The 15972-nt window shown below is 28.6% G+C and overlaps 2 protein-coding genes across 2 annotated transcripts; one reads left to right on the plus strand and one right to left on the minus strand.

Annotated features, from left to right (window-relative positions):
- Nucleotides 1–116: 116 nt before the first annotated feature.
- Nucleotides 117–6382, plus strand: LOC124846173 (Transducin/WD40 repeat-like superfamily protein). The gene is made up of 10 exons (XM_047323383.2): nt 117–457; nt 541–646; nt 2625–2685; nt 2781–3070; nt 3530–3669; nt 4599–4673; nt 4991–5081; nt 5466–5669; nt 5770–5814; nt 5901–6382. Exons 1-10 carry the CDS (start codon nt 260–262, stop codon nt 5984–5986), a joined length of 1296 nt encoding a protein of 431 aa, XP_047179339.1. The 5' UTR covers nt 117–259; the 3' UTR covers nt 5987–6382.
- Nucleotides 6383–7196: 814 nt separating this feature from the next.
- Nucleotides 7197–11739, minus strand: LOC124846174 (methylsterol monooxygenase 1-2-like). The gene is made up of 4 exons (XM_047323385.2): nt 11335–11739; nt 8194–8516; nt 7630–7777; nt 7197–7471 (listed from the first exon to the last, which is right to left on the minus strand). The coding sequence occupies exons 1-4, from the start codon at nt 11662–11664 to the stop codon at nt 7403–7405; spliced, it is 870 nt and encodes a 289-aa protein (XP_047179341.2). The 5' UTR covers nt 11665–11739; the 3' UTR covers nt 7197–7402.
- Between the last annotated feature and the right edge of the window lie 4233 nt (nt 11740–15972).

A 15972-nucleotide genomic window follows, 5' to 3' on the forward strand; every position in this document is an offset into this window, starting at 1 on the left:
AATCTATTTTAAATCAAATTACAAAACATAAAATGTTGTATAAATCTTAATATTTTAACTTTTATATAATCATTAAAAAAAAATGTATGCAAATTGCAACTGCATATCTCTGCGCACGACGCGCAAATCCACGGTTTGATTAAGAATCGACGCGTGCAACTGCTACAGCAACAACATTCGCACACACTAAGCATTACCTTGACAAAATCAAACCCTTGTTCTAGTCCTTGTTCTTGTTATTCTTCTTCTTCTTTCTGAAATGGATCCAGCGTTACCCATCGTAGCGCTTTCGCTCGTGTTGGGTGCAATCATTGCCTTTCTCTTCTTCAACTCCTACATCCGCAAGCGCCAATCCGAAGTTCGATCCATCGCCAAACCCAATCTCGATCCCAATCCCAACCCTACCTCCAAACCTCTTCCCAAGAAGCCTCTCTCCAAACCCCATTCCTCCGACAAGGTGGCTTCCAATCCTGAACTTCTTCTCATTTCCGTGTTTTGTTTGCTTTGGTTTAGAAAATGTGGTTTCTCTTATGGGTTTAGGATCAAAACAAGCGACACCATCCGTTGGATTTGAATACCTTGAAGGGCCATGGTGATGCGGTAACAGGGATATGCTTCTCCCACGATGGACGCAATTTGGCAACAGGTGTAATACGGTTCCTTTTAAAGATGAATTCGTCAATTTTCATTGCCATGCTTAGTTCACTTCTCTTGTGCCTCTTATTTTCCTCAGTTGTAAGTTCTGTTTTTCTTAGTTCACTTATTTTTCTTTGCATTATGTGTTGATTGACCATAGATAATTGAATAATTGACTAGAGATAGTTTCACAATATAGTATATAAGTGGATAATAACTTTTACCGTATAATTCAATTTTGTGGGTCGAGTGAGGGCCTATTTAGATTTCTCTATAAACACTTCTAAGAGGAAAAACTCAATTTTTAAGACTATTATGAAGTGTGTGAGGAATTCTGGTGAGGTCAGGAGTCACGTTGATTGGAGATGAGTGAGGTGAGGAATATATAAGGAGAAAGATCTATAAATTCATTGTTTTAAGGTATTGAGTTAGAGGTGGTGTCAAGTCTCTTGGTTATGGGTTCACTCATGGCTCCGGAGGGACTCATTGGATCAATAACTCTCAAGTTTTGTGTCGACTCTCCTCAATATGTCTAGTCGAGAAACCCAACAATTTGCGTCATATGTGGGAAGTGTTATTGAGTAGAGGACTCATGGGTAGAACACTTTCATGATAGAGAGGGAATTTGTAATGTATGGAGACTCACATTCATGGGTGAGATTGTGAGGAATTCAAGTGTGGAGTTGGGAGTTCCACATTGGGTGGAGATGAGTGGGGTGAGCAATATATGAGAAGAATGAGAAGAAAGACCCATAAATTCATTCTTTTAAGGTTTTGGATTAGAGGTGGTGTCAAGTCTCTTGTGTATGGGTTGGATCATGGCTTGGGAATCATCGGATCTACAACTCCCAGGTTCTGAACCAACTATTCCCAGTATGTCCACTCAAAGAATCCTACAATGTGGGCGAGAAGCATGGGGTGACAATTGGGTTTGGAACCTAGTGGCAGTGAATATGAGTTAGATGTTGCATTTTTTATTAATGCTAGTGGTTTTGTGAAGTTTTTCATATTAATATTGGTAGTATAGTTTTTTACTTTATTAGTTTGTCAAAAGAAGATATGTTAAAAGTGCAAACATATGTCATTTAGCCAAAATCAAGTATGTTTTCAGCCAGGGGTATACAGGTATGCATAGGATATGAGGATGGATACTAAATTTGGTGCTTGCATGGAAGTATGGATCTATGTACAAATATTTCCATTTCTACGAACCTATGTGTGTCTTTAATTAAAAATTTCTAGTTATACTTATTTTCTACTAAAAATGAAAACCCATCTTGACTTCATTGTTGATATGTTCATTATTCTGAATACTTTGTTAATCAAGAAACTTCATCAGGTAGATAAGTGAAAATAATACTAGGTGGACAATATATTACCTGTCAAAATAACGAAACCGAAACCAAAACCAAAGGACCAAAATAGCTGTAAAACACTGCTGACTCAAGCAGTCTTTCTGCACAAAAAGAAACTATATGTACTTAAAATACCATGACCTGAGCTGCCATAAAAATATTTTTTCCCCATAGGCCATAACATGTTTAAGAGACAATGGTATATCATTGAAGTTGTGGACAAACTGTTGAAGAACCTATATTGATTAGAGATAAAACCAAATTATAGTATATAAACAGATGAAAATGTCACCTTACCAAATCGATTTTGTAAAGTTGACTTAGGCTTAAATTTTACTTTTTTTAAAGACAAACCACTCTAGTCAATGACAAAGGAGGAACTGCAAAAGTAGTGCTCAGCATTTGCAGCCTCCTTATTAATGTTCCTTACTGTCTCAAAGTGATCACTTGTATTGACTCTTACTTTTCAACCATCATTGTTGATTTTCTAATTTCCTTTGTAGATTTCTTTGACCTAAGATTCCTTCATGTTCTTATGGTTCTGTTCTTTATTTATTTTCACCTCTTCAAGCAATTAAGCATTATGTGGAATTTTTTTCTTACATTCCTACTTTATATTGTCTGTGCAAACAGCTTGCGCTGATGGAGTTGTGAGAGTGTTTAAGTTGGATGATGCTTCAAGTAAAAGTTTCAAGTATGTGAATTTTATAAGCCTCTTGGGACATCATATAAAGTAAATGTCAATCATATCTCATATGCATAAATTTTATTGTCTCTACTCTTTTGCAGGTTTCTAAGGATTAATTTACCTGCTGGTGGTCATCCAACAGCAGTTGTGTTTTCTGATGATGCGTCCTCCATTGTTGTGTCATCTTATACTCTTTCTGGTTCTTCATTATATATGTATGGAGAAGGGAAGCCTGTATCTTCAGAAAATAAACAAACAAAACTTCCTCTACCAGAAATTAAGTGGGAGCATCACAAAGTTCATGATAAAAAGTCAATATTGACCATGTTTGGAGCCTCAGCAACTTATGGAAGTGGTGATGGAAGCACAATTATTGCCTCTTGTTCAGAAGGTATCTTTCCGACACCATTTCCCTTGGAATCTAAGAAAATGTTCTGTCTGTCTGTCATAATTTATTTATATATTCAGGGTCTTCTCACCTAATAGTATGCTGCGATTATGAAGGGAATTCAATTTTAATCAGAAGTAGCTTGCACGAAAATAAACCCATATATGGGGAAGGGTCCATAAAATGATTTAAGTAGATCATATTTATTTCACCACTAAATACAGCAAACATCTAAGCTACCTATACCGTCTGACATATAACCTTGGAACTTCTGAGTAAGAAAAATTGAATTGTTAACTGAAATTTGGATGTGGTGTGAGATTTATGCTGCTTATAAATCAAAGGCACTGTATTGTACTTTTAATTCAAGTTGCTAATGAAATTATTGTCTGTCTTTTTGCTGAAATTTAATACTTGATGTTGGCTTTCTCTAAGCTATCCTAAATTTGATTTCTAATTCAGGGACTGATATCATTGTTTGGCATGGAAAAACCGGGAAGAGTGTTGGTCATGTGGATACAAATCAATTGAAAAATAACATGGCTGCTATATCACCCAATGGTCGTTTTATTGCTGCAGCAGCATTTACTGCAGATGTGAAGGTGAGGTTTAATGCGCGCATCTATTTTTTTTTTTTTTTGAATTACTTATTTATTATGTGTGCACCCATAGAGGGGCAACTAGTACTATGCAGTAAGACGTATCCTTTAAGCTTTATTTTTAACTAGCTAGGGTTGAAGTTTAAGCATGTGAAGTTTGTATATCCAATCACCTTCCTTTTTCACTGTTCTCTCTCTCCATATATATGTATACACAACAGCTTTTATTTTAATTTTGTCAATGGTCAATGAACAGTTTTAGCCAAATGATTTCTAATGTTGTAAGACCAGTGTAGACAAATGAATTTGTGGAGAAAACTTGACTTTAGAAACTAAATTAATTAGTCTGTTTCATCTATTTAGGTAGAAAAACAAATGTAAAAGCAGGGATTGTGAAGAATATTTTACTTAAAGCAAAAAGGAGATAAAACGGGGGATGTGACACTTTCAAAACGGGGTTAATACTAATTTAATGGAAAGGACCAAATTAACTCTATTTAAAACATATTGAGACTCAATTGAGTCAAAAAGAAAAATATATAAATCAAAGTGAATCATATTTTAAATATAGGGATCAAATTACTAATCAAGTCTTTTTTGTTTATAATCTGTCAATAACTTTGCCTATTCAAGAACCAAGATAGCAGCAAGTATATATCACTTGAAACTGCACCATACAAATTGTGAAAGCCAGAATAAATCAAATTAAATATAATATTGCAATCACTTGTAATTTGTCTTTGACATGAATAGAATACAGTTGTCTAACAATTTGTTAGATGACCTCAGGGAGCTTCGCAATACACCATTATTCATTACTATGCTTTGTATTATATTTTTTGATTGGCAACGTTTATTAGAATGTTATTGCTTCTGTTTTGAAACATATCTTTATGTATTCTCCATTTTTTCTTGTTTACAATGTTTGGCAGGTCTGGGAGATTGTTTATGCGAAGGATGGATCTGCCAAGGAAGTTTTAAATGTTATGCAGCTCAAGGGGCATAAGGTTAGCATTATTATTTGGGGTGACTTAAAATTTAATTTAATCTCCCATTTATACTTATATAGACTTTTAAGCCAAAAAATTCAAAGATGATTTTTTTCCTTCTATAATGCATTGCTACTCTGTTTATATAAAAGGTACACTGTAGATTAATTTTCATATACTTTTTATGCAGTAGTCTTATATTTCATGTATTATATTAGAATATCTTGGGTCAATGGAAATTTCATGAGCATGATGTGCATGAACAATTTTCATGAAGGCATGCCTGCATTTAAATATTGACTATTATGATTATATGTTTATTACTTGTGTGTCAGAGTGCTGTGACTTGGTTATGCTTTACACCGAATTCTGAGCAAATAATCACTGCATCCAAGGATGGTACAATGAGAATATGGAATATCAATGGTGAGCACATTCTGAAAGATGATTATTTTTTTTACTTATATAATTGGTTTTATTTTTCTAGCAAACTCTTGATGTCGACTGCTGTTGCAAATACTTTTAAAGATTGTAGACAAGAATATTTGGTCATGCCTCATGCTATTAGTAAAGAATTCAAAACAGCACTTTGATGAGATTCTATAGCTGAAAACGGACATGTTTTCTTTTGTGCGTGTTAATTTATTTGACCTGATAAATGGGTTTGTTATTTGATCAGTCAATGGTATTATTTCCTCCATGGGGTTTGGGCAAGTAGGGTTCTTATCCAAATGTTCATATGTGCTGTCTTAAGGACTAGGTTGTTAATTAATTCAATTCATCTCACCTTATTTTCCTTGTATTCTGAAGTTCGATATCACTTTGATGAGGATCCTAAGACACTGAAGGTGTTCCCTATTCCTCTTCGCGATTCTTCTGGTGCTACTTTGCACTATGACCGCCTTAGTATTTCCCCGGATGGAAAAATTTTGGCTGCTACCCATGGTTCCACATTGCAGTGGTTATCTGTTGATACTGGAAAGGTTTTGGATACAGCTGAGAAAGCCCATGACAGTATGTCCAATCATCAACTCTTTTAGTTGTTCCCTTGCAACATATAAAGTAATTTTCTATTTGTGATCTTCCTGTCCTTGATTATTGTTTTCATTTGAAGGTGACATTTCTTGCGTTTCCTGGTCTCCTAAAGCTATTCCAATGGGTAATGACGCTAATCTGACTTCATTCCTTTTGGTCCTTCACATAATTTACCGTGTTCTTAACAAATTTCCACACAAATTTTTGCAGGAAATAATAAAGTCTTGGTTTTGGCCACAGCCAGTGCTGACAAGAAAGTAAAGTTGTGGGCATCTCCGTCTATACCTTCATCGTAAACCACTGAGCTAGTGCACCAATTGCCATCATTAGCATTCCTATGCTCGCACTGACAACTAATTTCCATTAAAGACAGATGCTTCAAAAGTTTCTCTTCACAACTTGATTAGAGCTGCATGGTCTCTTTTGAAAGATGAATGAGAAACTATGATGAGCTTAAATGATACAAAGTCCCTTTAGTTGCTGCTTTAGACTTGTACATTTCCGAATTTTTGTGATAAATAATTTATAGACACATAGATAATGTTGTTGGGTTTGGTTTTGGTTGTGCTAGTGAGGTTGACATGAATCATGAAGTGATGCGAGAATAGTGTTTTAGTGCTGTGGGAGAGAACATAATGGACGTGTTGCTGGTGACTACAGTTTATGTCATCAAAAGAAATCATTTTCATGCATTTTTGTGCTACAAGTCCACAACCGAACTATTAAACTCTTGTTTAGGTTAAAAGTAAGTACGAAGGTACAACCGAAGTTGCAACCTAGAAACTGAAAACAAAGAATTAAGGATAATAAAAAAAGTACAGACTCAAAAATTATGGAGCTAAAATGGTATAAAAATTATACATTGTACACCTAAATAAAAATTATTTTAGAATTTGAATTGAAAACATATTTGTGAGTCGTCACTAATTTTGTTGCATTGTAAGTAAAAAAAGATATCTTCTTAAAACATGTTTATGCATATTAAGTCAGTCAAATTATACACCTAAGTAGCATAAATTCAATACCACTACAAATCTATAAAACTATAATATGTAACCGTCATAATATGGAAGACAAAAATTATAATTTTGAATTGCAAAAAACATTTCAGACCCAAGTACTAACAAATCTAAAAATTCAACACCACATAATTTTTTTTTTGAAATGCGAGTTAATAAGGTTTATTAATTTTTTTAACCTTTTAAGTTGTTACAGCTCGAATAATTTAAAAGGAAAAAAAAGCAATTAATATACTGTCATAAGTAAATTAACTCCCTTTTATTGGATTAAACTAAAATATCTAGAGAGGTTGAAAACCTAATAGTAAATAAGTTAATAATTTTCTTACTGGAAATAAATAAATTATTAATCTACTTAAAGGACACACATCACTATCATTTATATCAATCAATATTTAAAATATTGTGTAATTCGGTGTTCCTATTAGTTTATAAACAACATATGTGTATAAAAACCTTTTAGCATAAATGTGGAAAATAGAAAATATGAACCACACAATGTAAGTTTCTATTGTGTTAAATATAAATATAATTAGATCATAACGTTGAAATAAAAATATAATTAATCAATAAATTTGAACACAACACGTAGATAGTTAAGTTTTTTTAGAGAACAATTAAGTTATTTATCAAACTTTATTTCTTTATTTATTTGACCATAGAGCCAATTTTAAAGCTGAAAGCATAACACAGCTACTTCATCTTGTACTTTTTGGTGTAAGTAGAATTTTCCCTTCCCTTCTGTTTTATGTATTGGTAGCCCTGCAAAAATAAGGTGTAGGAACCCCATTAGTACAATGATGAGTTATCTTTTACTGAAATATTGAAATTTTCAAATGTTATATATATATATATATATATAAATAGAATAAAAACATTAACTAATGCTTAAAGCAATTATTTAGAAAGATGAAGGTTACCTTATGAGTTCCATAAATGTAGTCACAATAGGTAAATACTGAGGCAAAGTTGCTTTGAGTTTTTTCACCAACATAGTGATGGTAGTCATGGAATGCTGCTCCTCCATAAAATGGTATAAACTTTGTGCAACTCCAAGGAAAATCATACCTTAACCATATCATAAGATAAATAACATTTTAAAATAATTAGTTTATGTATTTTAAACATTATTAAAAGAATTTAATGAAGGTTATATTTGTAATTGCATGAAAAAGAGTATGTAATATAAAAAATTAACCATAAAAATCAGTAACTGGATTTCTTATTTACACTCTTCTTGTCTGAGTTGTTCTTTCTTGAAATTTTAGACTGTATAAATGGAAATAGTAATTCTAAAAATCATATAATTTAAAAGTTATTTCCAAAAAGAAAAGATCACATGGGATAGTTTGAAAGTGACTATTGAATTCAAAAGCTTGTTCCAAATTGGACAATGATAAGGACAAAGCAGAAATTTTAATATTTATGAGGTGCAGGAAGAAATTAGAAGGGTGTAAAAAGAAATCTCCTGAAAAAATAATTACCCGCTATGAGTCTCAATGGCTTCTATCTGGCGCAAAATGAACCATAACCAATAGGTTGTTATGTGGCCTGGTACTAGTACTGGGCCAATAAATGCGGGGATACCCAATATGATTATCTCAGCCCAATGGGCATAAGGTGCTGATAGCCCAATTGGTGCCGAATATTCATGATGAACCTTGTGGATCTTCTGATAGGCCCATTTATAATGGAGCATCCTGTGAACCCAATAGCCCAAATAATCTTCTATGACAAAGTAAACTAATATCTGCCAAAATAATTCCCAGCCCGATGGCAGTGACAAACCAGTTCTGATCCCAATCCACTGAAAAAGGAAAACTACAATTTCAATCCTTACAACATTTTAATATCACTTTTTTTATCTTTTAAATTTTCAATTTAAAAGAATTCGATCCAACACAATATATCATATAAATAATAACCTACTTTTTAAAACATTAATATTAATATTTAAGCTAATATTTTTTTTATTTTAATCACTTATAGTTACGTTAACATTTCCTACTTTCTACAATATATATACACACATATACACACACAAAATCAATAGACTAATGGTAAATTAAAACTATTAAATTTGAAATAAAAAACTAAATGTGTGACTAAATTTTTACAAAAAATAAATTTACACATGTACATAATTATAAAAACTAATAAAATTATTAATATTTATTTGGAAATCAAACTTTAATGAAGCAAATGTTATTAAAAAAAATTAATAAAAAGGTTAGAGGGGACCATGTCTCAAGCCTTGAAATAAATGGTACTTTTCAATGTCTCAACTAGAGTGATTGTCAATACCGAACATGATTATCATAGATAACTGAAACAACAGATATTATACAAAATGTTTTAATTCATTAAAAAAATTATATATTTGAGTTAAGTTTATTTAAATCATTGCATAATTCAATTTAATTCTTGTAACTACTTTTCTTAATAAGACTTAGAGATTTAAATCAATTTTAAAATTTAATTTAATTGATAGATTTTATGCATCAATTAATGTAGTATAGTGGAGATTATAATTAGAGTTCTAGAGTTTTAGATATAAAAAGTAAAACTTATTTAAAAGTAATTTTTAGTTTAAATGTAAATCATGAATTTATATTTAACTTATAAATAAAACACAGGCTCACATGTCCTGCTTGATATTTTTAACATTAAAGAAAATCTGATCGTTGAAACAGATCATATTGTAAACTGGAATTAACAAATTATAATGACAATTGTATGTTTTTTTTTCTTCTTTAGGCAAGAACGAGCTACAAATGTATAAAATTTTATTAATAAAGATTTTATTTTATTTTATTTTTTTTACTTTTTGTTGCTGTAAACTTTATATAGCAAATTAGAATTATTTTATAAAATTCAAAGTTCCATTAATTGCAAAGTAAATTATACCTACCACTTTGTTTCACATGCTGTCTCTATTATTTTGTTCGATTTAATAGTTTTTCTTATCTATATATTATTATGTTTGTTTCACTTTCCGAGTTGATAATTTGATATATTTTTTTTAAAAAAAGTTAATATAATTTTATCATAATTGATAATTATAATGTTAAAATAATAATATGCAGTACAAAAATAACAAATGATACAATAACCATAACATGACTATAAATAAAATCATTTATTCATTTTAAAAAAATATATAAAATCAAATTGAAATCATTCAAATTAAAGAGAAGAAATTTAAAAGATTAAATAAAAAAAGGTTATTTAACCTATTTTTTTCAAAAATTATTATTTTTTAAAACAATAATAATATTCTCAACTTCAATGTAATATTAATTTTTATTTAACTTTTCTTTAAATTAATTATTTTAACTGTCTTAATATAATAAAATTGATTAAAAAGTGGTGTATTTATAGTTTATTTTTATTTTGTGGAAAAAACTTAGTACAATCATTGGTATATATAGATCTTTAGAGGAATGTTGGTGAGTGCGACACTTTCCTTAGATTTTAAATTTTGTGATTTGATTGAAATTTATCGAAACCACTTGGATTCATGCTTACACCTGGATATTGATGTTTTTGTCTATTCATTTATATTACAAGAAAAAAAAACCTAAATTCACATAAATTAGAGAAATAATTTAATTGCATTAAATTTAAATATTTATTTGTTACCTAAAGTGTCTTTATTATTAAATTAGTTAAAAAATAAATAAACAACTATTTTACATAGAAAGATGAGACATTCAATATTGCAACCAAAGACAAGACATTAGTTATATATTTTTTTAAAAGAAAAGTCATTAAATAAAGTAAAAATAAAAATTATTATATTTAAGATAAAATCTTACACTAAATTACATCGTTTATATTTTTCTTCTTAAATATGAGAACAGATAAAGTAGTTTCCAAAAAAAAATTATGAATTTGTTTGATGAGAAAACTATCACTAAACTTTTACATATTCATAATAAGCTAATTTCTTTTAGTCGAACAACCGTACTGAAAAATTAATTGATGAATTGATGGTTTGAACAACCCTACTGAAATATTAATTGATCAATTAATTCTCATAAATTAGAACAATCAAAAACATATTATACGAATAAATTATTTTCAAAGGTTAGGATATTAATGAAAATATATATGTCACTTTGATAGAGTCTTATGATTATCCTCAAACCTTAATAATGTTTTACTTTCGGATTAGGAGAATAAAAACTTCACAGATTCATAATCTATGACTAAATATTTTACTTCTCGTATGCATCATTAAGATAACATCTTATAATTTAATGATTAAATGGTTAATATATATGTTTAACTTATATGCTGTTAAAAGAGTTATTAGTCTAAGATTGGATTCACTGTATTTATTATTTCCTATCTTATCTAATAATAAATTATTCCATATATTAGAAAATATTAAAATCATCTATTGTTTTGTGAATGATCTAAAATTAAGATTGTTAAGGTTGTAATAATTATGTAAAGTAGATTGGATTACAACATTAACATAGGATATGATAGCTTTAATAAATTTAATGGTTAAATATGTTTAACTTATATTTAGAATGATTTTTAAGCAATAAAATGCAAAAGTCTTTATACTAACATGATATATGAAGATTAGACTCGGAAAGAAAGAAAGAACTTACCTTTATGGTGGGATAAGAAATGATCTGAAGAGGAGTAACTGCAATGACAAAGGTGTGCACGACATCTTTGTAGCATTTGAACATTTCCGAGAATGTTCTCTTGACCTTGGGCTGAATCTTGTGTTTGTTTAGTATGTGGTTCCCACCAAGCTCCATCAATAAGAATGGAATAGGAGCAATAGAATAAAAGAACAACAAGAATAGAGAGTTGTGACAATGAAGAAGAAAATCAGGTTTGTTTGCAGAATATTTGAACCATATTGTCTGAGGAAGGGTTAGTCGTCTTCCTAGGGCAACTTCTGCTTCTTGAAGGGTATGGTAAGGAAGCATTCTGATTATTTGGGAGAGATGAGAAAACTACTGAGAAAGAGGAAGATGAGAAATAGGAGTGTATATACAGATTCCGATGACTAAGCTTATTCTTTGAAAATGATGGTGCAAGAGAAATGTTTTGTTTAGATGTATTAATGACTGCTTTTAGTGATATATAAAATGTCTTAACTTTTTTGTTGTATTCATTTATTACTTGTTTAGTGGATTCTTCCATCAACTTTTTTTCTTTTTTTAATTAAGGGAGTTCTTTTCTTTTAACCATGGTGTTAGTATACATTATTTATGATTGAAAATATGACATTTTGAGAACACACTGTATATGTATTTCTATTTTAATATGATTGAATTTATACTCATGTTTTGTTTCATTTAAAAAAGTAAATAAATGTTGCTACCGGATATGTTTGTTAAAGAATAATAAATAAAAGACTCAATTATTCTTATAGTCTGTATTTTGGAAGTAGTGTGTGAATTTGGTTCCTATTTTTAATTTTGTGTTAATTTTGTTTTTAATTTTGTTAACATGTATTAATCAAGTTTTTGTCGTTAATTTTTATGTTAAGAGTGTGATGATGTGGCAAAGGATAATGTATACGTGTAAAAATTTGCAAAATTTAATAAGTTATACACCACATAATTAATGGAAGTGTTGAAAGGTCTACAAGACATCCGAAGAACTTGGCTAAGAGCATGAAGATCTCAAACATATGGATAGTTTGACTACGTGTATGACAAACTCAAATAACTCGACAAAACATCCAGAGAACTTCGTAAAGTGCATGAAGAAGTCAGATAGCTCGATCATACATCCGGAGAGCTCGGAAAAGTCAGACCATATCTGAACTTCCACTGAACTATTTGAGTTTCTTGCACCTTATACCGACCTTTACTAGACTTTCCACCAAGCTATTTGATTTTTTGATGGACATTACCGAGCTTTAGGGATGTATTGCCGAGTTATTTGACTTATCTATGTATTTTACTGAGCTCTCTATATGTCTATCCGAGTTATTTTAGTTCTCCATGCATTTAGTTGAGTTCTTTAGATATCTTGCTGAGCTATTTAAGTTATCCATATACCAGCTCTCCAACAATCTTTTGACCTCTTAAGGCTTTAGATACACAACTTTAAATAATTTTATATATATGTTAAAGTCGCCAAAATTTTTGTTTTTTTATCTTTTTCATCAATCCAAATTTTCACATTACATAATTCTTATGTTTAAAAAAAACATGCCTAATCAGTTAATATTATATATTAATTTAAATGGAGTCAATAAAAATGGATTTGATTAATGTAATTAACAAATTTAAAAATGAAATTGAACAAAATTAAAAATAATGTTGACACATTCCTCTAAAATAAAAATCATTCTAGTAATTAAGTTTGAATAAAAATTATTTTTTAAAATATTATGTTATTGATATATGACCTTATCATGTTGTTGTATACACATATCTTTTCAAAATTTTATTAATGTTTAAAAATAAAATAGTTATCTTATGAATTTTTAATATTCGAGTGACTTTTTTTGTTTTAAATGTCATATTTTTTTAAAATTAATCATATTTTAAAGTACAATATTTTTATAAGAAAAATATTTATAAAATAAATAAAATTTATATATAATAAAATTATAAAAATTATTTATATTTACTTTTATAATTATAATCTTATTATATTTTATCAATAAAAAAACAAACAAACATGTAGACATGTGTTTTACTAATGTATAACATTCATAAAAGATTTATATGTGATGAGCAAAGTTTTTTATAAAAATAATGGGAATAAATTAGTTTGATATTTTTTTAAGTATGACAATGGAACAAATTATTTATCAGCAGATATAATGATTAATAACATTGGAATCCATTTTCTTATTTTATCATTTATCATATCTAATATATTTATTATCTTAAGGGGTGACTGACAGTAGATTCAACAATCTTCCTAAACCTCTTCATCACAACTACCATTATCATAAACATCATTCTCATCATTGTTTTTGTGTTTGTACTTATCATCACTTTCTCTATCTTTATTAATATTATTGTTGGCACCAATTCATCGTCCTCTACTATTATGATCATCATCATAATATTATTTTTAAGTTATGACTATCCATTCCATACTCTCTTTTTTGTTAAAACTTTTATTATTATCGTTTTTATCATAATAATTATAAAGTGAATTTTAGAAGTTATACATCAATTAAGACAAGATGATTAAGTTTAATTTAATTTTATAAAACAAATTTATTTAAACTTACATCATTTATATATTATAAAATCATTTTATTTGTAATGGATGTAAAAGTTTTTATCATTAACTTCTTGTTATAATATTTTTTGTTGTAAGATTTACACTTGCTTATTTTATATTAAAAGTATATCAAAATTAATATTATTGATGTTTCGAGAACATTGTTGAGTGGCATTATTTAAGGTGGAAAAAGAGAGAATGGACATTACAAAGATGACTCTCAACATTGCAGGGAATATTAAAGGAAAATATTCTTTTAATAATTTTTTTTAATAATTTTCTTTTACAAGATTTTTTACGAATAATTTATGTAATAATTTATGATTGATCGTTTTAAATATACATACTAATAAAACAATAACACATTGTTTAAATTTTTTCATATTTATCTTTTTAACATTGAGATGCATATGCAGTGAAAGTGAGAACCATACGTGTTTGTCTCCTTCGGTGCATGGTCTTGCATGCTGCAAAGTGTCGGCGGAAAGAGACAAAAACAGAGACAATTCCTGAATTCAAAGGAACCTAACAAAAATATTATCATTTCAAATAACTTTTTAAGTAACCAAAACAAATCAATTAAATTGGTTCGAGGATCCGTAGTTTTTTCTTATCTGGTTCTCTTTTCATCTTTAATTCTATTCAAAAATGTAATTTATTTTGATGAATTGTTGATTTATAGAAGATATTTCGATACTTAAATCAAATATGTTTAAATCTATATTTTTTATTAGGACAGAAAATAATGTTTTTATCTAGGCTTTAATCTTATATTTATAGAACTTATGACAATCAAGCTCATTAATTTATATCTGATCTAGCAATAAATTCAATATAACTTATTAATATACCTGCTAATTGTTTATTAATACCATATTTTTATACAATATGACATGTCAATCACTCATAAATAATGTATATTTGCATTTAATATGACCATTAAACATATTAATTGAGTATTAATAATATTATCTTTCCTTATTAGTTTGTCTCAAAGCCGGTGCATTATGATAGTACACACATACATATAAAATAAAATTATAACTATAAGAATTCTTTCCAGGAGTATGAAATTCTTTAAGAGCTTAAGGATTTCTCTATGAATGTTTTAAGAGCTTAAGATGTCTCTCGGTAAAGAAAATTCCAGTGTTTTAAAGAGAACCAGAAAAAATTCATATATCTAATGTCAGAAAAAAATTAAATATTTGATAACGAGGATAAAAAGTATATGAAAATATAAGTGAGTTAAATCTTGAGTAAGTTTTTCTTTTCTTTTTTCTTTTTAATTTTGTATCTATATGTTTTTTATATAATGAATAAACAAATATATTAAATAAATTTTTTTAGTTGACGATCATAAATCTTATATCTTAAATATAGTATATAATTAATTTTAATATTATAATTCCTTAGAAATTTCAAATAATAAATTATTATACCACAATATTTTAAAATGATAAAACATTATATCATAAAATATTATTTATAAATATTTTGAAGGTTTTCATAGTATCATGCCAGTATCATTCCAACAAAACTAATTTTGATATATATACATACATATATGTACATACATATATGTACATACATGTATACATATATGTATATGTAGACATATATATATATATATATATATATATATATATATATATATATATATGGGTTTGTTAATGCACGTAGACCTGTTTTTCAGTTGATATATTTTAGCAATGTGGCGGATTTTAGTAGACAAAAATATCCTTATATATCATGGATTCTAAGTTTTAAGGTTAAGGGTATTTTAATAATTTTCATTCTCAAAACTTAAAAAAAAAAAAAAGAAACCCCTTAACCCTTACTCATCTCTCTCATTCCTCTCAATTTTTTCTCTTTCATCTTTCTCATTCCAACTTTTTCTCTGTCATCCCTACTGTAGCCCCAATTGAAAAAATCAGAAACACTTGCCTTTAAAAAATTTGCCTTTGTAAAGAGTTGAGTCATTGACATAAGGCAAAAGTTCATTCAAGATCTCTTCAATTTCACCATCTTCACTAACCTCT

Source organism: Vigna umbellata, chromosome 3 (assembly GCF_029865625.1).
Source record: "Vigna umbellata cultivar VRB3 chromosome 3, Vumbellata_1.0, whole genome shotgun sequence".
In the NCBI taxonomy this organism is placed as follows: Eukaryota; Viridiplantae; Streptophyta; class Magnoliopsida; order Fabales; family Fabaceae; genus Vigna; species Vigna umbellata.

Excerpts from the sequence above, each read along its gene's own strand:
- LOC124846173 (XM_047323383.2), top strand. The coding sequence starts at position 260 with ATGGATCCAGCGTTACCCATCGTAGCGCTTTCGCTCGTGTTGGGTGCA. Across the intron at positions 4,674-4,990 it reads TGCAGCTCAAGGGGCATAAG|AGTGCTGTGACTTGGTTATG; the intron begins GTTAGCATTATT and ends CTTGTGTGTCAG. Across the intron at positions 5,082-5,465 it reads GAGAATATGGAATATCAATG|TTCGATATCACTTTGATGAG; the intron begins GTGAGCACATTC and ends TGTATTCTGAAG.
- LOC124846174 (XM_047323385.2), bottom strand. The coding sequence starts at position 11,664 with ATGCTTCCTTACCATACCCTTCAAGAAGCAGAAGTTGCCCTAGGAAGA. Across the intron at positions 8,517-11,334 it reads TTTCTTATCCCACCATAAAG|TGGATTGGGATCAGAACTGG; the intron begins GTAAGTTCTTTC and ends TTCCTTTTTCAG. Across the intron at positions 7,778-8,193 it reads GCCATTGAGACTCATAGCGG|GTATGATTTTCCTTGGAGTT; the intron begins GTAATTATTTTT and ends GATATGGTTAAG.